This window comes from Stomoxys calcitrans, chromosome 5 (assembly GCF_963082655.1).
Source record: "Stomoxys calcitrans chromosome 5, idStoCalc2.1, whole genome shotgun sequence".
In the NCBI taxonomy this organism is placed as follows: domain Eukaryota; kingdom Metazoa; phylum Arthropoda; class Insecta; order Diptera; family Muscidae; genus Stomoxys; species Stomoxys calcitrans.
In genome coordinates this window covers 117,905,248-117,927,779 of record NC_081556.1, presented here as the reverse complement: position 1 = coordinate 117,927,779, position 22,532 = coordinate 117,905,248, and the positions used below count along the sequence as shown (strand labels likewise).

The window sequence follows — 22,532 nt, the reverse complement described above, 5'->3', positions numbered from 1 at the left end:
ACAATATGGGAGCTATATCCAATACTGAACCAACTTTGATGGACCTCGATGCATGTTTTCAGATGGGTAATGGAGCAAATGTGTAATAACTACGCTTGACTAATTCCAACATTATTGCAAATTACCCAAAAACTGGCGTACATATATAAGGGAGCTGTGTCTAAATCTGAACCGGTTTCAAGCAAACTCCCCAGATATTGTGGTAGTCGCCGAGGAAAGCGCTGTGCAATTTTTCTTGGCAAGATTGGTCAATCAATGCGAATGCAGAGGCTATAAAAGTGAAAATCGGGCGATATACGTATATCAGAGATATATCTAAATCTGAACCGATTTCCATGAAATTAGAAGCTGTATCGTGGCCAGTAGGGATTTGAACCTTACTCAGATTTCTCGTTTCAGCGATGAAGACCTAACGGTAGTGGTCTTGGAGAGACCCCGCAATGTGGACAAACAAACCCTAACCCCCCCACCCCTTCAGACACAGACCGAGCCCTGGTTGGTTGGTGCGAGGGGAAGGGGCATGACCTTGTGCTAGGAGGTGACGCCAATGCACACCACAGGCTCTGGGGAAGCACGGATACCAATGCAAGAGGTGAGTCACTTTTTGATTACATTTTATCCACGGGCATAGTTGTATGCAATAGTGGAAACGCCCATACTTTCTACAACCGGATCAGGGAACAGGTCATAGATATAACACTTGTGACGAATAGTGACTCAATGAAGGTTTTGGACTGGAACGTTTCCACCGAGTGCTCCTTTTCGGATCACTATAGGAGGTTTTAGGGTCGATCACGAGAGGGGCAGGTGGGTGCCGTACAGAAACCCGAGAAGGACCGACTGGGAGAAGTTCAGGGAACAGATGCAGAAATTGGGACCCTCTAGGGGGCCTCTGGAGGACCCCCCTAGGGGAGGGAACTGGAGACCGCAGTCGATCTTGTCACGGGATGCCTGAACGAGGCCTTTTTGAAGGCATGACCCGAAAGAGTACCGCCACGCAAAACCAGTCAATCATGGTGGTCACCGGAACTGAAGGTACTCAGACTTTTTAACAAGGCCATGAGGGAGAACGTTTCCACCGAGTGCTCCTTTTCGGATCACTATAGGATGTTTTAGGGTCGAGCACGAGAGGGGGAGGAGGGTGCCATACAGAAACCCGAGAAGGACCGACTGGGAGAAGTTCAGGGAACAGATGCGGAAATTGGGACCCCCTAGGGGGCCTCTGGAGGACCCCCCTTGGGGAGGGAACTGGAGACCACAGTTGATCTTGTCACGAGATGCCTGAACGAGGCCTTTTTGAAGGTATGACCCGAAAGAGTACCGGTTACCGGTAATGGTTACCGGAACTGAAGGTGCTCAGACTTTTTAACAAGGCCAAGAGGGAGAACGTTTCCACCGAGTGCTCCTTTTCGGATCACTATAGGATATGTTTTCGGGTCGGGCACGAGAGGAGGAGAAAGGTGCCATACAGAAACCCAAGGAGGACCGACAGGGAGAAGTTGAGGGAACAGATGCGGAAATTGGGACCCCCTAGGGGGCCTCTGGAGGACCCCCCTTGGGGAGGGAACTGGAGACCGCAGTCGATCTTGTCACGGGATGCCTGAACGAGGCCTTTTTGAAGGCATGACCCGAAAGACTACCGCGACGCAAAACCAGCCAGTCATGGTGGTCACTGGAACTGAAGGTGCTCAGACTTTTTAACAAGGCCAAGAGGGAGAATACGGCAGAGGGCAAGGACGAGTATTATGAAACCCTTAGCAAGTTCAAGAAGGAGACGAGAAAGGCGAAGAAGAGTTCTTGGGCGAAATTTTTGTGGGGAATTGGAAAGCACCAGTGAGGCCTCTAGGTAGCGCAAAGTGCTCTCGAAGGATCCCATCACGCCTAACTCCCTGAGGATGGAGGACGGGACTTACACTGAGAGTGGACAGGAGACAGTTGAACTCCTGATGGAGGTTCATTTCTCAGGCAGCCAGGAAGCGATCGGCGATCAGGACATACCAATACCTACACATGCGGTCCTAATGGATGACCTCATCAGGGACATCATGGACGAGAAGAAGATAGCGTGGGCGGTCCGCACTTTCCGGCCATTTAAGTCGGCCGGTCCTGACGAAATTATACCGGCACTGCTGCAGAAGTCCCTTGGAGTCATCCAGCCAAGGCTTGAGCAGATCTTCAGGGCGATGCTGGCATGGTTCTACATACCGAGAGCATGGAGGGAAGTCAAGGTGGTCTTTATCCCCAAGGTGGGAAGAATAAATTACAATACGGCGTAGGATTATAGGCCTATTAGTCTGTCATCGTTTTGACATGAAGGTGAGAGGGTGACTGTCGCCGGAGAAATTCAGTGGGGCACAACACGCAAACCTCAAAGGCAGGTTGAGACGTCTCCTCGACAGAAGAATTACACTTTCGCGGCCTACTTGGATATTGAGAGGGCTAAGGGGGATAGTCACCACATTGGGCCGCACGGGGATTCACGCCTTAATCTCCCAATGGACAAATAATATGTTCAGAAGGCGGGTGACCAGAGGAACGCCCCAAGGAGGGGTGTTCTCATCGATTCTATGAAACCTCGTGATTAATGAAGTCCTGGCGGATATCGGTGGAGACGGCACGAGGATTATCGCTTATGCGGACGACGTCGTGCTGCTGGTCCGAGGCAAGTCTCTGTCGACGATCAGCGAGGTCATGGAAGGGTCACTGAGGAGGTTGTCGCAATGGACTACCAGAAATGGGTTGAGGACCTACCCAGGGAAGACGGAGCTGGAGTTCGTTGCGCGTAGATATAAGATGCCGGAGATGAGACTCTCTCCTTAAACGTGATCATCCTACGGCTGTCGAAGGAGGCGAAGTACTCAAAAGCGCCATTAGACCCATTTTGACTATATGATACTTGGCTGAATCAATTTTCTTAAAATTTTCATAGATTGCGTACGTTTTTCTGGAAGGAAACATAGGCTATGTAATTTTCAGATATCGGGTGGAGGCGGACACTCGCCCTTGCCCCAATTAACGCCACCCATATTCGAAAGTGATCCGACGGGCACAACATGGGTATCAAATGAAAGGTATTGGATACCAAAAAACGAATATGGTATTAAAATTTGGGTCCAAGTACCCAGCGGGCCCACCAGCCACAAAACTCCTCTAAACAGATATATTCGAAGTTCATGCCAATATGGGACTCAAATGAGAAGTATTAGGCAGTTTAAAACAAATATGGCATAAAACATTAGGTCCAAGTAATGGGTGCTCGCCCACCCTCAAATACCCCCAAATGGGCATACCAGCCGATCAAGGCTGTATGGGACTCAAATGAAAGGTATTTGGGAGTAGATTACGAATATGACATTAAAATTTTATTTCAAGTCAAGGTGGCGCTTTTCCTCCTAAAGAGGAAAGTCCCCATTATGACAATATGGGACACAAATGAAATGAATTTTAGAATAGAAAACGAATTTGATATCCAATTTTGGAACCAAGTGTTTTGGGACAAAAAGCACCCCCTAAACTTAGCTTCATTTCCGTTCGGAATAAAGAACGAATTTGATATTTATTTCCAGTAAAAAGTGTCGGTGGCCGCTCCAGCCCCAAAGCACTTCCCAAACGGCTTATATTTACCGGCCATGGCAATATGGGGCTCCAATTAAAGGGATTTGGAAGTACAGCACAATAAAGAACGAATTTGATATTTATTTCCAGTAAAAAGTGTCGGTGGCCGCTCCAGCCCCAAAGCACTTCCCAAACGGCTTATATTTACCGGCCATGGCAATATGGGGCTCCAATTAAAGGGATTTGGAAGTACAGCACAAATTTGATATCCATATTTGAGTTGAAATGTCTGATGTACCATCCCTCTCCTGATGAGAACATTACCCCCAGAATGCGAGAAGGGGCAAATTCTCACACATCAATGAGTGCTTTTCGATTCAAGTTTAAACTCAATGATAAGGGGCCTTTTTTTTATGGCCCAGTCCGAACGGCGTCCCGCAGTGCGACACCTCTTTGGGGAAAAGTTTTTAAAAGCCCATGCATGGCATTGTACCTCGCAAATGTTGCCAACACTAAGAGGGGATAAACACCGCTTTGTTGCCAGGATTCGAACGCGTTCAGCGTCATAGGCTACAATGGCACGAATTTGATATCCGCATTCAGGGCTAAAAAGATGTTAGAGAGTTAAAGAGGGCGCAGCGGAGCGGGCCCGGTTCGGCTAGTACTACAATAAAATATGGCCAATAGTTCAGTTAAACACAGGGTCAGTTCCGTTATTTCTTCTTGGTGCTTCTGTAATCGATGGTGGAGCATACTTAAAACAATAAGTATTCGTACTGGTTATACTACAATACAAGCCTTGAAGGATATGAATAAAATGCAAAAAAAAAAATGTATCCAGTGCAAGACTGTTTGTTTGACATCCGGTGGTAACAATGTGTGCAAACCTTTCAAAACAATACGAAACAAAAATTGAAAATATTTCTTCAATTTACAAATAAAATGTGCAAAATATGTGCGGGCATAATATTCAGAAAAAAATTTATTAAAATTTGTGCACTTAATTTTATTAATAATCGATTTATATCTGGCATTCACAATAGCTGGCCACATTTAATGGTGAAAAACATATCATGGCATTGCGGAAGACGAAGATGTTCTAAAATAAGACGGCACAGATTACTTATACACGACATCATTGTATTGGATAGATGTCAATTCCATTCAATGTTCGGTAAACTGCCGTTTCGAGTTCTTAAATAAAACAAGGCTAAAGTCTCTTCGATTACCATTCTCATTTTATTTCGAGCTTGCTCTCTATCATCCTTCATATTCTGCGATTTTTTTGCTATATCCTTTACGCATTGAGTTGTACGATCATCTAGGACGATTGGATCACATACAAAAAAACCTGGTCCGATGTTATGGCGATCTCGTTTAAATGTTTCAAGTTCAATTTCAATAAAGTCGTCTGCATTGCCATTGTTGATGCACGTGCGAAAAGGTTTTGCTACGTCGCGTAGTTTACTCGTAATCGTATTTAATATGCGATGCGTTTGATCGTGAGTGAATGTCTCTGTTTCTGCAGGTGATGCGGGAGGTTCACTTTCACCAACGGTTTCCTCATTGTCATTGTCTACAATTTCCTCAACTTCAACACCGACTTCGTCATTGTCACTAGTCCCATCAGTTGTTGCATGTTGCGTTTGATGATGAATGAATGCCTCTGTTTCTTGGGGATCAAGTTCAACAACATCTTCTGCACTGTCAATATTGGTGCGACTATCTGTAGCTTCTTGGCTTAATCCTCTCGTTAACGTATTTGGTGCATGATGCGTTTCATCTTGAGTTGTAGGAAAGCGGAAAAATGCAGTTGCCTCACCCGTATTCGTATATATTTTGACCTTGTCCAATATCAGACGTTGGGAGTTGCGAACAATACAATTATCATTTAGAAAATGCAATTTTTGCCATGCCTTGTAATGCAAATCCATAGCAGCCAGGAATTTTAAGCGTTGCAGCGCTTCGTTTATTTTGGCATCTTTTTCAATTTCCTACAAAAGACACGAGACAAATGGTAATAAGTTTGCCATGAAAATACGGAAATTAAGCATTTGCCATCTACTATGAAATATTTATTGTGTACCAGTAAGGAAAGGCTAAAGTCGAGCGGTGCTGACTATATAATACCCCACACCTACCCTACAATTCTAGGGCAATATACATATATATATATATATGGGAACTATATCTAAATCACGAGGTCTTGCCTCAAATAGAAGAATCCTTCGATGCCAAAACGCTTACACTGGCGGTAGGCATTGATATCGAGGGGGCTTTTAACAATGTGCGGACCGAGACACCCTGATCCAATCCTTAGACCAGTACCGGGTGGACCCGGTGCTGTATAAACCATATGCTAAGGAATAGGTGGATAAATTGTGTGTCCCATGGCATAAAGATAAGGGAGAAAGTGGCACAAGGCACGCCACAGGGGGACATTTTATTGCCACTCCTATGGGAACAACCATAAATGACCTATTACGGATGCTGACCCAGGCGGGATTTCTACACGTCTGCTACGCAGACGATGTTAAAATGCTTCTAAGGGGTAACGATCCGAACGAGCTTTGCGAAAGGTCCCAAAGAGTCTTACATATGGCATATGACTGGGCTAGACCCCGAGGTCTCAATGTTAACCCAGAGAAGACTGAAATGTGCCTGTTCACGATGAAGACGAAGGTGGGCCAATTTAACGCACCACGTTTCCTCAATACGACAATTTCACTATCTGACAAGGTCAATTACTTAGGTGTGATCTTGGACAGGAAACTTAAATCGAGAGATCTGTCTAAATGGCAGCTTTATCCAAATCTGGACCAATCTGGGCCAAATTGAAGGGGGATGTCGCAGGGCCTTACACATCCCACTTTCCCAAATTTTGCACTAAATGCGCCTTTAATGGGCCCAAAACCTTAAATCGAGAGATCGGTCTATATGGCAGCTATATCCAAATTCGGACTGATCTGAGCCAAATTGAAAAAGGATGTCGAAGGGCCTAACACAACTCTCTGTCCCAAGTTTCAGTAAAATCGGATAAAAAATGTGGCTTTTATAGACCAAAGACCTTAAATCGGCGGATCGGTCTATATAGGGGGGCCATATCAAGATATAGTCCGATATAGCCCATCTTCGATCTTAACTTGCTTATGGACAAAAAAAGAATCTGTGCTAAGTTTTTCAGCTCAATATCTGTTCTTTTTAAGACAGTAGCGTGTTTTCAACAGACAGACGACGGACAGACATTTGTAGATCGCCTTAGACTTTATAGGGTCGGAAATGGATTTTTTGATGTGTTGCAAACGGAATGACAAAATGAATATACCCCCATCCTTCGGTAGTGGGTATAAATACACCTAAAAGTCAGAAGAATGCACGAAATCTTTATTTGAATCCATAGCACGTTTGAAGATTATTTCAAGCAAATGCTGAACGTGGCTGCGCCTCAAATGTTCCATCCGCTAAGTCCAATTTTGGCATCCAACTCTTTCCAGCATTTCGAGCGGTATCTCACGAATGAATGCTTCAATGTTGTCTTCCAATGCATCAATTGTCTGCATAGACATGAGCTTTAACATAGTCCTACAAAAATTCGTATAAAGTCGTTAAATCGCACGATTTAGGCGGAAAATTAACCGGTCCCGAACGTGAAATAAAATATTCACCAAACTCGCCTCACAATAACGCCATTGTTATGCGTGCTGTGTGGCATGTGGCAGCGTCTTGTTGAAACCACATGTCATGCATGTCAAGCTCTTGCATTTTGGGCAAAAAAAAAAAATTGTTGTATATCATTTCACGGTAGCGCTCACTATTCACAGTTACCTTAGGATTCGCATCATTTTTGAAGAAGTACTGTCCAATGATGCCACCAGCCCATAAACAGCATCATATTGTGACTTTTTCTGGATGCATTGGTAGCTCTTGCAATGCTTCTGGCTTATCTTCACTACAAAATCGATAATTCTGCTTATTTACGTACCCAGAGTCGTAGGCTCGGAATGGGGCCTAAATCCGAGGATAGTCCACTGACCCTACAGGAGCGTGATTAGACCAATTCTTACATACGCCTCAGTAGTTTGGTGGACTCCTATGGAGAAAATGTGCAATATAAGGACCATACAACGGGTTCAGAGAACATGTTGTCTTGGCATAGGCGGAGCAATGAGGACCACGCCCACTAGGGCACTGGTGACTATTCTAGATATTCGGCCCATTGGCATACAGATTAAGTGTGAGGCAGCCACTGCGGCTATGAGACTTAAGGCGATGGGAGAATGGATTGAGGATGGGAGCAGCTCATACCATCGCGGTATAATCGAGGCGACGATAGGAAACCTGGAAGGAAGAGATGAGGTTTCCGATCGCATACCTGAGATGAACCTTGAAGTCGAGTGGGAGGCACTGCTGCCATCAGCACAGACTTGAATTGACGGAACCCTAGTCTTGCCATCTGGAAAATCATGTTACACGGTCGGATCACAAAGCTAGAGGACAGAGAGAGCCTGGGGGCTTACATTGGGAACCCAGAGACTGAGATCTCTTTTAGACTGCTTGACCATAATACGGTGCTGCAGGCAGAGATCTGGGCGATTACGGAATGCGTGAAGTGGTGTGGTGCTAACGCAAGGACTTCGAATGTGAACATCTTTATTGGCAGTAAAATTGCCATAATGGCAATAACAACCAGGACGATAAGGTCACGAGCAGTCTTGCAGTGATTAACGCCTTCTCTGAGGATGGGAAAATTCGCATCTTTTGAGTGCCGCGCCATAACGGAGTAAGGAGAAATGAACAAGCAGATGATTTGGCGGGGAAGGCCAGAGGACTGCCGTCAATGAACTTGGTTAATCCGCATCGTTTGGGTGCCGGGCCATTACGGAGAAAGGGGAAATGAAAGGGCAGATGATTTGGCGGGGAAGGCCAGAGGACTGCCGACAACAAACTTGGTTAACCCAAAGCCTTTCGGGTCGACGCAGTCCGAGTTAAGGGAGTGGGCGATGAATGCGCATGCAACATTGTGGAACAGCGAAACGGTCGGTAGGACGGCGAAAATCCTATGGGGGGATTCAGATCGTAAGAAGACGAGGCTATTACTGGAAGGAAGCAATAAGGAGGTCAGTATAGCTATTGGCATCATAAGGGAACACATAGGACTACGAGCTCACTTATGTAAAATCGGTGGGGCAAGTGATAGCATGTGTAGGGCATGCGGTGAAGATGATGAGACGTTGGAGCATTTCCTTTGTCATTGCCCGGCTTTCGCTTCCAACAGATACCGGTACTTATATGGAGATACAATATCAGACATGAACCAACTTAGGGGACTGGTGTTGAAAATAATTAAGGATTTTGTAAGTAGCAGAGAATTCCTAACTTAAATTTTTCTTTTTAGAGGTTACTTTATAGTTCTTATAGCGCACAACAAGCCGATTACTGGCTTAGGTGTATGTCCGTAGTGGCATGTCGCGGATTAATATCTGCACCCTGTTTTCAACATAACCTAAGCCCATGAAGCCGCAATTTTTATCCGGTTGGGCTGCATTTTTATACCCTACACCACAACTCTGGTACAGGGTATTATAACTTAGTGAATTAGTTTGTAACACCCAAAAGGAAGAGAGATAAGCTAAGTTCGTTAGTCTGTCTGTCTGTCAGTCCGTCTGTCTGTCCATGTTAATTCGTTTACAAAGTACAGGTCGCAGTTTTCATCCGATCGTTTTCAAATATGGTACAGGCATGTTTTTCGGCCTAGAGACGAAGCCTATTGAAATTGGAAAAAATCGGTTCAGATCTGGATACAGCTCCCATATATATGTTCGTCCGATTTTCAGTAATAATGCAATAAAATGGTCATATGTTAACCGATTTTTTCGAAATTTGGCAGGAAAGATTTTTTTACGACTGTCGACATTGCTGGTGAATTTCATGGAAATCGGTTCAGATTTAGATATAGCTCTCATATGTATATATCGCCCGATTTTTACTCCTAGAGCCACTGCAAGCACATTTATTGACCAATCTTGCCAAAATATTGCACAACGCTTTCCTCGATGACTACCACAATATACATAGAGTTTGGTCAAAATCGGTTCAGATTTAGATATAGCTCCCATATATATGTTCGTCCGATTTGCAGTAATATTGCAATAAAATTGTCTTTTGTTAATCAATTTTCTCGAAATTCGGCAGGATGGATTTTCTTTTGACTCTCAATATTACTGTTGAATTTCATCGAAATCGGTTCAGATTTAGATATAGATCTCATATATATATAGCGCCCGATTTTAACTTCTAGAGTCAAAGCAAGCGCATTTATTGACCCATCTTGCCAAAATTTTGCAAAAAGCTTTCCTCGACGACTGCCACAGTATTTGAAGAGTTTGGTCAAAATCGGTTCAGATTTAGATATAGCTCTCATATCTATGTTCGTCTGATTTTGAGAAAGTGAAGTGAAAAAGTGATCATTTGTTATCCGATTCTGTCGAAATTTTGCAGAAAGGATTTTCTTATAACTCTCAATATTACTGGTAAATTTCATAGAAATCGGCCCAGATTTAGATATAGCTGTCATATATGTATATCGCCCGATTTTCACTCCTAGAGCCACTGCAAGCTCATTTATTGACCAATCTTGCCAAAATTTTGCACAACGCTTTCCTCGATGACTACCTCACTATCTGAGAAGTTTGCTCGGAATCGGTTCTGAATTAGATATATCTCCCATATATACGTTCGTCAGATTTTGGGTAATTTGCCATAATGTTGTCATTTGTCAACCATAGTTTTTACAGTTTGAACATATTTGCTCGCCGAGGTCCATCAAAATTGGTTCAGAATTGGATATAGGTCCCACATTGTACTTATAGGCTAGGTGTAGGGTATTATACAGTCGGCACCGCTCGACTTTTGCCCTTTCTTACTGGTTATACCTAGAGTTGTGTTATGCCTTCCAATAATCGCGCCAAGTACGTTCCAAAGAGTTCTATTGTATACAACTATGCCCTTCAACCAAGTTCATGTTGTGTAAACTTTTAGAAGTATCCACGATAATGGGTTCCCAAAACTCGACCGGGCCGAATATTGGACGCTTTTACTTCTTTGTACAGAATGTACTTACCAGAACATCACTAATGGCAGTACCATTGATTAAATTGAACAAAACGATGGTCACCACATAAATGAATGCCAAAAATAGAACTATTGAAAAAGTGTCATGGAACTCCATTTCTGATGCATCCAGTTCTCCAATCATCAGGGCTGTGCACTTGAGTATAACATTTACAGTACTATTGAATCCATTCAATCCACTTTCCTTGGGTTCGCCATTAAGGCCAATCATAATGTAGAAACATAAACCGAAGGCCGCCACAAAAAGTGAATAAAAGACGAAATTCTTTAAAAAACTCTTCATTACCATCTGAAACATATGCATGCGCAAAGCCAATGACAATGTTGGCATATAGGCCAACATTTGCAGCAGTTCACTTGAGAGCAACAATATGGTGAGGGAGCACATCCAATTCAGGGTATACTTGTCAAAAGTGTGGTTTACGCAGAGTGCTATGACCAAGCCAATCATCGCCCATTCCATATAATTCCATGGGTCCCACAGATATTGCTTATAGTCCATTGCTAACTGCAAGCACTCACGCACCATCAAATAGATCACTCCCAAAGCTGTGAAAAAACAGAAAATGTTGATCCAATCTTCACTGTTATGCAGCTTCAGCAGAATATATGGTACACAAGAACAGACAAAGAAGATATACAGCCAGAAGTTAAGATGAAATAGGCGACTTAGCTCTCTCCATTTAAAATCCAAAAAAATGTTTATGACCGGATGTCCAAATAATTTTTTGTTCGCCCTCCGACTGCCGATGGCTTCGATGATCTCCATTTGTGTGGCAATCGTTATTCCGGCTTCGAAGTGGTTTTTGTAAAAATTCGAATAGTCTATGGTTATATCCTTATATTCGTCCACCTTTATGAAACTATCGAATAACTCACTTAGAACATTTGGTTCGACTACTTTTACAAAGAACACGGGCGATTTGAGTGACAAAAGGAATCCTCTTTTCAAAAACTCCAGCATTAACTTGTCAGGCATCAATGTTGCGTGTGATAAAAATTCATTTATCTGTTCTTCAGAAATCATTTTGAACTCGGCAAGCACTTCCATACATTCGACAGTATTTGCGTAATTATTGTGTAGGTAATTGCAAACATCCCAATTTATATCAGAATTTTCAAATAGTCCTTTTTGCAAAAAATATGTCAGTGCATAACTGTTACTACAATATAGAGCAAAATTTAATGCCGAGTAATTATTTTTGGTGTCGCGTATATTTGCTATATCTACACGCTGGCCCAGTAGCCGACGAAAACACGTATGATGGTGATTTGTAATAGCCAAGAAAAAATTCTTGGTTCTCTCGTCATCGCTGCAGTCAATCTCGTTGCAGCAATTATCTTTAAGTTTCATTGGTGTGCCCCTATACACTCCACCCGTTGCATTAGGTAAATTCTCAACATTCAAAGGCATCTTCTAAGCCGTTGTATAATATGTGGTTTTGATTGTTGCGTATATTATATGTCGTAACCTGCAAAGAGATAATAGATAAGCAATATTGAAAAATTCTAATAAAAAAAAAAAAAACAAATCTGAGGAAAACATGGTAAAAACCTTTTTATTTTTTTTTCGGTTGTGCTGAATAAATCATTACTGTAATATCCTTAGTTTTGCAAACTTCACAATTCTGACACCGTTGCGCACAATTCGTGAAGAAGCGCTCTTTCCGCACTGGTGCTGGATGAAGCAATACTATTTTCTATATCCTTGAAAACTTCAGAGGATTGCTTCAAAAATGGATAATTGATATCCAAAAATTGAAAAAAAGACAAACTTAGCTTTGCGAACTTCACAATATTTCCTACACCGTTAGATTTGTGAAGAAAATCTCTTTCCACATTGGGGTTGAATAAAGCATTACTGTAAAGTTTTCTATGAAAAACATCGCAAAAACCAATTTTTTTTTTCAGTAAAAATTCAAAGTCGTTTTCAAGGCCAAAAACGCTGTAACTCCTTCATTTTTTCGAATATCGAAAATTTTCAATCATTGCGCAGTTCGAAATTTCAAGACTATTCGTAAAATAGACAGAATTACTTAAAATTTTACATTTTATTTTTTTGCAATTTTTTTGGAAAGGCTAACACCTTATGAAAATTTTCAATTTTTGATGCGAAAAAATTTTTCGAGTTGAGTATACAGAATAGAAGATTAGGGCAAAAGACTCGATTTAGTGCATCTCCAATGTTCGTGCTACAAAAAAAAAGTTCAACATCGCATAATTTACATCCGAAAAAAGTTGAAAAATCGATGTGAGTTTAAAATTGCTCTAACATCCTTAGTTTTGCGAACTTCTAAATTCTGAGGACACCGTTGGATTCGTGATAAAGAGCTCTTTCCGTACTGGTGGTGGATGAAGTAATACTCTTTTATATACCCTTGAAAACTTTAAAGGATTGCTTCATAATCGCATTATTGATTTTCAAAAATTAAAAAAAAAAAAACTTTTTTTTTCCTTTCTTTATTTGCGATCTATTTGCAAAAGAAAATAATAAACGATAATTTTCATAAAATTTAATTTAAATAGAGATGCGTTTGTGTCATCGAGGAGAGTAATTGCCAAAATGTTTGAATAATTACTTAGTCGGGTGAGGTAATTCGTGTTGTATCTTCGTATTTCATCTTTAACAAAAGGAATGCCGAGATCCTTATGAATATTTTATTTGCTCATGAACCAGGGTGCGTTAGATATCACACTCTATGTATTATATTGATCCCGCTGCAAAATTTCAACGTTTGAACGGCTTAAAGTGCCCTAGAGCTCAACTCCATACGACCAAATCGGTTTTAGAATAGTTTTATACAGTAATACTTTATTTTCCAAACTTAGTTGCGATCTTGAGCGCAATAGCCAGTACATACGCTTTGTTTTCGTTTCAAGCTGCTGTACTTTTGATTTGATATGCTGCTTCCAAGTCAAGCGTCTATCCATGTTTAAGCCCAAGTACTTAACATATGTGGATGTTGGTATAGCATCGCCATTTAAAGATATTTGGGGACAATCGCCTTTTCTCATTGCAAACGTTACGTGAGTTGATTTATCAGCATTGACTTAAATATTCCAAGTCTTAAGCCACGTATCAACAGTGTTTAAGTGGCTTTGTACTAATTGTGATGCATGTGATGGGTCATTACTAACGGCCAAAACTGCAGTGTCATCCGCATAGGTAGCGACTGTAACACTATCATAGACAGGAAAATCATGGGTATATACAGTATAAAGAACAGGTCCCAAAAAACACTCCCTTGGGGTACTCCCGAGATTATATGGCCTATATCAGAATCTTCATCATTGATATTTACAAAAAATTGTCGTTTGCTCAAGTAAGATTTCATAAGTAAATAAAAAGGTTTAGGCAAGAGGGTTTTTAGCTTATACAACAGTCCGTTGTGCCAAACTTTGTCGAAAGCTTGTTTTACACCCAGGAAGACCGATGAGCAGTATTGTTTCTTCTCTAAGCTATCTCTTATTGTTTGAACTATTCTGTGGCATTGTTCCGAGGTACCATGGCCTTGCCGAAATCCAAATTGATGGTTGGGAATGAGAATTTAGTTTGTTCAAAATATTTTAGAAATTATTGGTAACAAGCTTATGGGCCTATAGGACAAACCGGAATTTTCAGGTTTGTCTGGCTTAAGAATCCTAATAATTTGAGCAAGTTTCCATTGGATAGAAACACAGCTTAGTCGTAATGCAGTATTAAAAAGTACAGTTAAATAAATTATGCCTTTTTTTTGGTAATGCTTTAAACACTTTCCCATCAACAAGGTCATATCCTCAAAATTTTTTGGTATTTAGTTTTTTCAATTCATTTTGAACTTTATTTACCGTAAAAACTTTGATTGGTCTAAACATCTGACAGGGAACATCTAAAAAGTTCTGAATGTCATTTTCGTGTGCAGTGTTACACATTGAGAACGGCGTAAATGTTTCTTCAAGTAGTTCTTTAAATGCTTTTACTTTACTTTTATCCGTTTTTCACCACGAACCACATGTATCTTTAAGGGCCACATTTCTTTTTTGAGGCGTTTTAAGATATTTCGTTTCTTTCCACAAGCTGTAATCAGTGTTGTCCGATCTGTCTAGATGACGTAGAAAGTAGTTTACAGAATTATTCTTGTATTCTCTAAGTTTAGTTTTGAGAAAACTTGTTGCTTTATTTAATATCTTTTTGTCCGCTGGAGATCTTGTTACTTGCCAAATTTTACGTAGTCACCGCTTTTGTTTAATTAATTTCTTCATTTCAAATGGAGAAGAAAACTTAGCATGATTTTTGGTCTCACTTTGTGGTGTTGACAAAACTGCGTACTCATGTATCAGCTTTGTAAACAGCATTTCTACAGCATTTTCTAGCTCAACTTCTGATTTAATCGAAATGTACAAACAAACTTGAGTTTGCAAATGCTGTAACTTCCTTAGCTTTGCGAACTTCACAGTTTGAATAAAGCATTACTGTAAAGTTCTCTATGAAAAACATCGCAAAAACCAATTATTTTTTCAGTAAAAATTCAAAGTCGTTTTTAAGGCCAAAAATGCTGTAACTCCTTCATTTTTTCGAATATCGAAAATTTTCAATCATTCCGCAGTTCGAAATTCCAAGTCCATTCGTAAAATAGACAGAATTACTTAAAATTTCACATTTTATTTTTTTTGCATTTTTTTTGGAAAGGCTAACCCCTTATGAAAATTTTCGATTTTTGATGCGAAAAAATTTTTCGAGTTGAGTATACAGAATAGAAGATTAGGGCAAAAAACTCGGTTTAGTGCAACTCTTATGTTTGTGCTTAAAAAAAAAGGGTCAAAATCGCATAATTTACATCCGAAAAAAGGTGAAAAATCTAGGTGAGTTTGAAGTTGCTCTAACATCCTTAGTTTTGCGAACTTCTAAATTCTGAGGACACCGTTGGATTCGTGAAGAAGCGCTCTTTCCGTTCTGGTGCTGGATGAAGCAATACTCTTTTCTATATCCTTGAAAACTTCAGAGGAGTGCTTCAAAAATGGATAATTGATATCCGAAAATTGAAAAAAACACAAACTTGAGTTTGCAAATGCTGTAACTTCCTTAGTTTTGCGAACTTCTAAGTTCTGAGGACACCGTTGGATTCGTGAAGAAGCGCTCTTTCCGTTCTGGTGCTGGATGAAGCAATACTCTTTTCTATATCCTTGAAAACTTCAGAGGATTGCTTCAAAAATGGATATTTGATATTCAAAAATTAAAAAAAAGACAAACTTGAGTTTGCAAATGCTGTAACTTCCTTATCTTTGCGAACTTCACAGTTTTTCTTACACCGTTAGATTTGTGAAGAAAATCTCTTTCCACATTGGGGTTGAATAAAGCATTACTGTAAAGTTTTCTATGAAAAACATCGCAAAAACCAATTTTTTTTTCAGTAAAAATTCAAAGTCGTTTTTAAGGCCAAAAATGCTGTAACTCGTTCATTTTTTCGAATATCGAAAATTTTTCAATCATTGCGCAGTTCGAAATTCCAAGTCCATTCGTAAAATAGACAGAATTACTTAAAATTTCACATTTTATTTTTTTTGCATTTTTTTTGGAAAGGCTAACCCCTTATGAAAATTTTCGATTTTTGATGCGAAAAAAATTTTCGAGTTGAGTATACAGAATAGAAGATTAGGGCAAAAAACTCGGTTTAGTGCAACTCTTATGTTTGTGCTTCAAAAAAAAGGGTCAAAATCGCATAATTTACATCCGAAAAAAGGTGAAAAATCTAGGTGAGTTTGAAGTTGCTCTAACATCCTTAGTTTTGCGAACTTCTAAATTCTGAGGACACCGTTGGATTCGTGAAGAAGCGCTCTTTCCGTTCTGGTGCTGGATGAAGCAATACTCTTTTCTATATCCTTGAAAACTTCAGAGGATTGCTTCAAAAATGGATAATTGATATCCGAAAATTGAAAAAAACACAAACTTGAATTTTCAAATGCTGTAACTTCCTTAGTTTTGCGAACTTCTAAATTCTGAGGACACCGTTGGATTCGTGAAGAATCGCTCTTTCCGTTCTGGTGCTGGATGAAGCAATACTCTTTTCTATATCCTTGAAAACTTCAGAGGATTGCTTCAAAAATGGATAATTGATATTCAAAAATTGAAAAAAAGACAAACTTGAGTTTGCAAATGCTGTAACTTCCTTATCTTTGCGAACTTCACAGTTTTTCCTACACCGTTAGATTTGTGAAGAAAATCTTTCCACATTGGGGTTGAATAAAGCATTACTGTAAAGTTTTCTATGAAAAACATCGCAAAAACCAATTTTTTTTTCAGTAAAAATTCAAAGTCGTTTTTAAGGCCAAAAACGCTGTAACTCCTTAATTTTTTCGCATATCGAAAATTTTCAATCATTGCGCAGTTCGAAATTTCAAGACCATTCGTAATATAGACAGAATTACTTAAAATTTCATTTTATTTTTTTTTTTTTTTTTGAATTTTTTGTGAAATTTTCAATTTTTGATGCGAAAAAATTTTTTGAGTTGAGTATACAGAATAGAAGTTTAGCGCAAAACACGTGGTTTAGTGCAAATCCGTTTCTCATCGTTACTCCGTTTTCGCGGGGTCTATGTGACAATCAACAACTAGAAAACGATCAGTCTCGTTTGAAACCTTAAACCCGTGTATCGTACTCTTTCCCCCCTCGAAATGAACAACGAGTGAACATGCATACATACATATATAACTAAAGTGAAAATTGAAACAAGAAATTTTGAAACAGAGAACTGATATATTTCACATTTCAGACACAATTGACACAAGAACAACAGACTCAAGCACCAAATTCTAAAAGCGACCCACAACACGACTCAACACAGAAATAAACAACAATCAAAAGTGCGGGACACTAACAACACCTCCAAAATTCCAATTCTACTGGCTACTTGTATCTAATGAAATCTTAAAACATTGAATGAACAACAAATACAATAAACAATTACAACAACATTGAGTTAAAACACCTTATTTTCCCTCTTTTTATTCCGAAAGGCAAAACCCTTAAATTGATCCCAAACATTTGGTCCATTGCGAACCGAATAAGTGTGTTTTTTTTTTAATTATTAAAAAATAAAAGTTTAACAAAATTTCTGTGGAAACAAAAAAGAAAAGACCCAGTGACCGAAACATAAAAAGAATTTTGCAACAACACATTACCAGTGATCCAACAGTAAAAAGAAAAAGAAAAAAGTGTTTAAAAAAAACCAAAAAAATCGTGAAAATTGTTGAAAGTTTCTTTGTGCTAATTGGAAAATTGAACAATTTATCGTTCAACTCACAATTTCGGTTCGAAATGTGTTCATTCACCGTTCAGCGATGAGGCTCATTTCTGGTTGAATGGCTACGTAAATAAGCAAAATTGCCGCATTTGGAGTGAAGAGCAACCAGAAGCCGTTCAAGAACTGCCCATGCATCCCGAAAAATGCACTGTTTGGTGTGGTTTGTACGCTGGTGGAATCATTGGACCGTATTTTTTCAAAGATGCTGTTGGACGCAACGTTACGGTGAATGAACACATTTCGAACCGAACACTGATTTTGGTAATAAAATTCAATGATTTGCAAGCGTTGCTCGTTAGTAAGTCTATTCATGATGAAATGTCAAAGCATACTGAGCATCTTTCTCTTTGACACCATGTCTGAAATCCCACGTGATCTGTCAAATACTAATGCATGAAAATCCTAACCTCAAAAAAATCACCCTTTATCACACATACATTTATTTTTTCAAAAAAGGAAAAAATTAATATTGTTTTTATGATTGTGAATAGCTAGAAAGGTCGTCGGATTTTTATACCCTGCACCATAGGATGGGGGTTTAATAATTTCGTCATTCTGTTTGTAACTCCTCGAAATATTCGACTAAAACCCCATAAAGTATATATATTCTTCTTCGTCATGAAATTTGAAGTCGATTTAGCCATGTCCGTCCGTCTTTCCGTTCTTTCGTCCGTCTGTTCGTCCCTCCGTCTGTCTGTCAAAAGCACGCTAACTTTGGAAGGAATTAAGCCAGCCGCTTGAAATTTTGTACAAATACTTCTTATTTGTGTAGATCGGTTGGGATTGTAAATGGGCCATATCGGTTCATGTTTTGGTATAGCTGCCATATAAACCGATCTCGGGTCTTGATTTCTTGAGCCACTAGAGGGCACAATTTTTCTCCAATTTGGCTGAAATTTAGCATAAAGTGTTTTGTTATGACTTCTCAAAACTGTGCTGAGTATGGTTGAAATAGGTCTATAACCTGATATAGCTGCCATATAAACCGATCTCGGGTCTTGACTTCTTGAGCCATGACCTTCAACATGCGTGTCAAATATGGTCCGAATCAGTCCATAGCCTGATATAGCTCCCATATAAACCGATGTCTCTACATTTCTTCTTGAGACCCTAAGGGGCACAATTCTTACTCGAGTTGGCTGAAATTTTATACAATGGCTTTTACTATGGTCTCCAACATTCAGACCATAACATGACATAGCTCCAATGTTAAAGCAATTCTTTTCTTTTATCCTTTGTTTTCCTAAAAGCAACGAGACACAAATGAATTCTCACCAGCTTTGAGATTACCGCCCTAAGACACATAAACAATTCAAGATTAAGTAAAGTTGAAAGATTATTCCACTTGACCCAGAAAACTTCAGGAGAAGCCCGCGAAATAATAAGCAACGTTCCAATAACTAATGAAGGTTTTGATATAGCATGGAAAAACTTAGAAAATATATATGAAAACAAACGTATGCAAGTAAATGAACAACTCAAGACCCTTTTTAATTTACCCGCAGTTTCGGTTGAATCCACCGCATCAGTACAAAGGCTACAACTCACAATTATTGGTTGCACCCAAACTTTGGAGACACTTTATGTTAAAATGGGAAAGGGGAATCCAATTTTAGTTCACATAGTTTCAACAAAATTACCTAGAACATTTCCGGAAGAATTTTAGAGTAGCTTAGCTTAATTGAATGAATTTTTAACACACAAATGTAAAATATTAGATTCGGTAGGACATATTAAGCCCCAGTTTTTAAAACCCAGTCAGCCTAGATCTGAATTTGATAGAAGGGAGAGGAGGATTAATAGTTTCCAAACTAACACATCACAGAAATTCAAGGGATCAGACACTAGAGGCGATTTCTAATCAAACGAATCATCACCTGGCCCCAGGAACATAGAAACAGGTTGCCAACTTTGCAAGGACAACCACTTTATGCGAGAATGAAACAAAAAGCACCCAATGATAGAATACACATAGTCAAAACCAATCACTTTTGTTATAATTGCCCTTCTCCAGATCTCTGAGTTAGGGAATGCAAGAGTCGTTACAGTTGTAGGAAGTGTAATTTACGTCATCACAGTTTATTACGTAAAGGCAACGAGACCCAATACCCCACAACCCACACACATCAACGAGGCGGAGCACGACCTTGGACAAGTGCTGCCGCTTTCAACATATTCGTTCATCACGGTAGACACATTTTGGGGAGGTTGAGGAAACCCCAAAAAGATTTTGAGGTCCAGTGAGGATCAATTTTGCGAAACAAATTTCAAGAACACAACTCGCCGTTATAGCGACGGAAGATATATGGTGACACTACCCTTGAGGAATTGTACTGAACTAGATAATTCAAGGAACAAAGCCATGGCGTAATACCATCGTATTCAGCCATTCTAGAATACTTAGAGTTAGCGCATATGAGGAAAGTTGAGACCCATGAGATGGGAAAGACAGTAACTCTAACCTAATATTGCACAATTCCCTGGCATTAAAATTAAGCTAAATTTTTTTTCTTATTAAATTCTAAATTTGGCTACTTAAACTAAAAAATGCATTGTTCTACTTACCCTAATTAAAATAAAATAATTAATTCTATACCTACAATTTTTTAACTAAAGCTAACTACAATTAATTATTCAATTCTACTGGCTGCTTGTATCTAATGAAATCTTAAAATATTAAATGAACAACAAATACAATAAACAATTACAAAAACATTGAATTTAAACACCTAATTCTCCCTCTTTTTATACCGAAAGGCAAAACTCTTAATTTGACCCCAAAAACCTAAATTCGTGCTTCAAAAAACAAGCTCAAAGACGCATAATTTACATCCGAAAAAATTCACATTTTTCAAATCAAATCAAGTTGAGTTTGAAATTTCTGTAACATCCTTAGTTTTGCGAACTTCTAAAGCGTTGCATTCGTGAAGAAGCGCTCTTTCCGTACTGGTGCTGGATGAAGCCATACTCTTTTCTGTATCCTTGAAAACTTCAGAGGATTGCTTCAAAAATGGATAATTGATATCCGAAAATTGAAAAAAACACAAACTTGAGTTTGCAAATGCTGTAACTTCCTTAGCTTTGCGAACTTCACAATTTTTCCTACACCGTTAGATTTGTGAAGAAAATCTCTTTCCACATTGGGGTTGAATAAAGCATTACTGTAAAGTTTTCTATGAAAAACATCGCAAAAACCAATTTTTTTTTTCAGTAAAAATTCAAAGTCGTTTTTAAGGCCAAAAACGCTGTAGCTCCTTCATTTTTTCGAATATCGAAAATTTTCAATCATTCCGCAGTTGGAAATTCCAAGACTATTCGTAAAATAGACAGAATTACTTAAAATTTCACATTTCATTTTTTTTGCATTTTTTTTGGAAAGGCTAACCCCTTATGAAAATTTAAAATTTTTGATGCGAAAAAATTTTTCGAGTTGAGTATACAGAATAGAAGATTAGGGCAAAAAACTCGGTTCAGTGCAACTCCTATGTTCGTGCTTCAAAAAAAAAGAGTCAAAATCGCATAATTTACATCCGAAAAAAGGTGAAAAATCTAGGCGAGTTTGAAATTGCTCTAACATCCTTAGTTTTGCGAACTTCTTAATTCTGAGGACACCGTTGGATTCGTGAAGAAGCGCTCTTTCCGTTCTGGTGCTGGATGAAGCAATACTCTTTTCTATATCCTTGAAAACTTCAGAGGATTGCTTCAAAAATGGATAATTGATATCCGAAAATTTAAAAAAAAAAACACAAACTTGAGTTTGCAAATGCTGTAACTTCCTTAGCTTTGCGAACTTCACAATTTTTCCTACACCGTTAGATTTGTGAAGAAAATCTCTTTCCACATTGGGGTTGAATAAAGCATTACTGTAAAGTTTTCTATGAAAAACATCGCAAAAACCAATTTTTTTTTTCAGTAAAAATTCAAAGTCGTTTTTAAGGCCAAAAACGCTGTAACTCCTTAATTTTTTCGAATATCGAAAATTTTCAATCATTCCGCAGTTCGAAATTCCAAGACCATTGGTAAAATAGACAGAATTACTTAAAATTTCACATTTTATTTTTTTTGCATTTTTTTTGGAAAGGCTAACCCCTTATGAAAATTTTAAATTTTTGATGCGAAAACATTTTTCGAGTTGAGTATACAGAATAGAAGATTAGGGCAAAAAATTCGGTTTAGTGCAACTCCTATGTTCGTGCTTCAAAAAAAAAGAGTCAAAATCGCATAATTTACATCCGAAGGTGAAAAATCTAGGCGAGTTTGAAATTGCTCTAACATCCTTAGTTTTGCGAACTTCTAAATTCTGAGGACACCGTTGGATTCGTGAAGAAGCGCTCTTTCCGTTCTGGTGCTGGATGAAGCAATACTCTTTTCTATATCCTTGAAAACTTCAGAGGATTGCTTCAAAAATGGATATTTGATATTCAAAAATTGAAAAAAAGACAAACTTGAGTTTGCAAATGCTGTAACTTCCTTAGCTTTGCGAACTTCACAATTTTTCCTACACCATTAGATTTGTGAAGAAAATCTCTTTCCACATTGGGGTTGAATAAAGCATTGCTGTAAAG

The 22,532-nt window shown here is 39.1% G+C and overlaps 1 protein-coding gene across 1 annotated transcript; it reads right to left on the bottom strand.

The window, feature by feature from the left end:
* Nucleotides 1-4,651: 4,651 nt before the first annotated feature.
* Nucleotides 4,652-12,107, bottom strand: LOC106082783 (transient receptor potential cation channel protein painless). The gene is made up of 2 exons (XM_013245519.2): nucleotides 10,676-12,107; nucleotides 4,652-5,549 (listed from the first exon to the last, which is right to left on the bottom strand). Exons 1-2 carry the CDS (start codon nucleotides 12,098-12,100, stop codon nucleotides 4,710-4,712), a joined length of 2,265 nt encoding a protein of 754 aa, XP_013100973.2. The 5' UTR covers nucleotides 12,101-12,107; the 3' UTR covers nucleotides 4,652-4,709.
* Between the last annotated feature and the right edge of the window lie 10,425 nt (nucleotides 12,108-22,532).

Coding starts and splice junctions, on each gene's coding strand:
- LOC106082783 (XM_013245519.2), bottom strand. CDS start 12,100: ATGCCTTTGAATGTTGAGAATTTACCTAATGCAACGGGTGGAGTGTAT. Junction 5,550..10,675: donor CTGCCATTAGTGATGTTCTG/GTAAGTACATTC, acceptor TGTCTTTTGTAG/GAAATTGAAAAAGATGCCAA.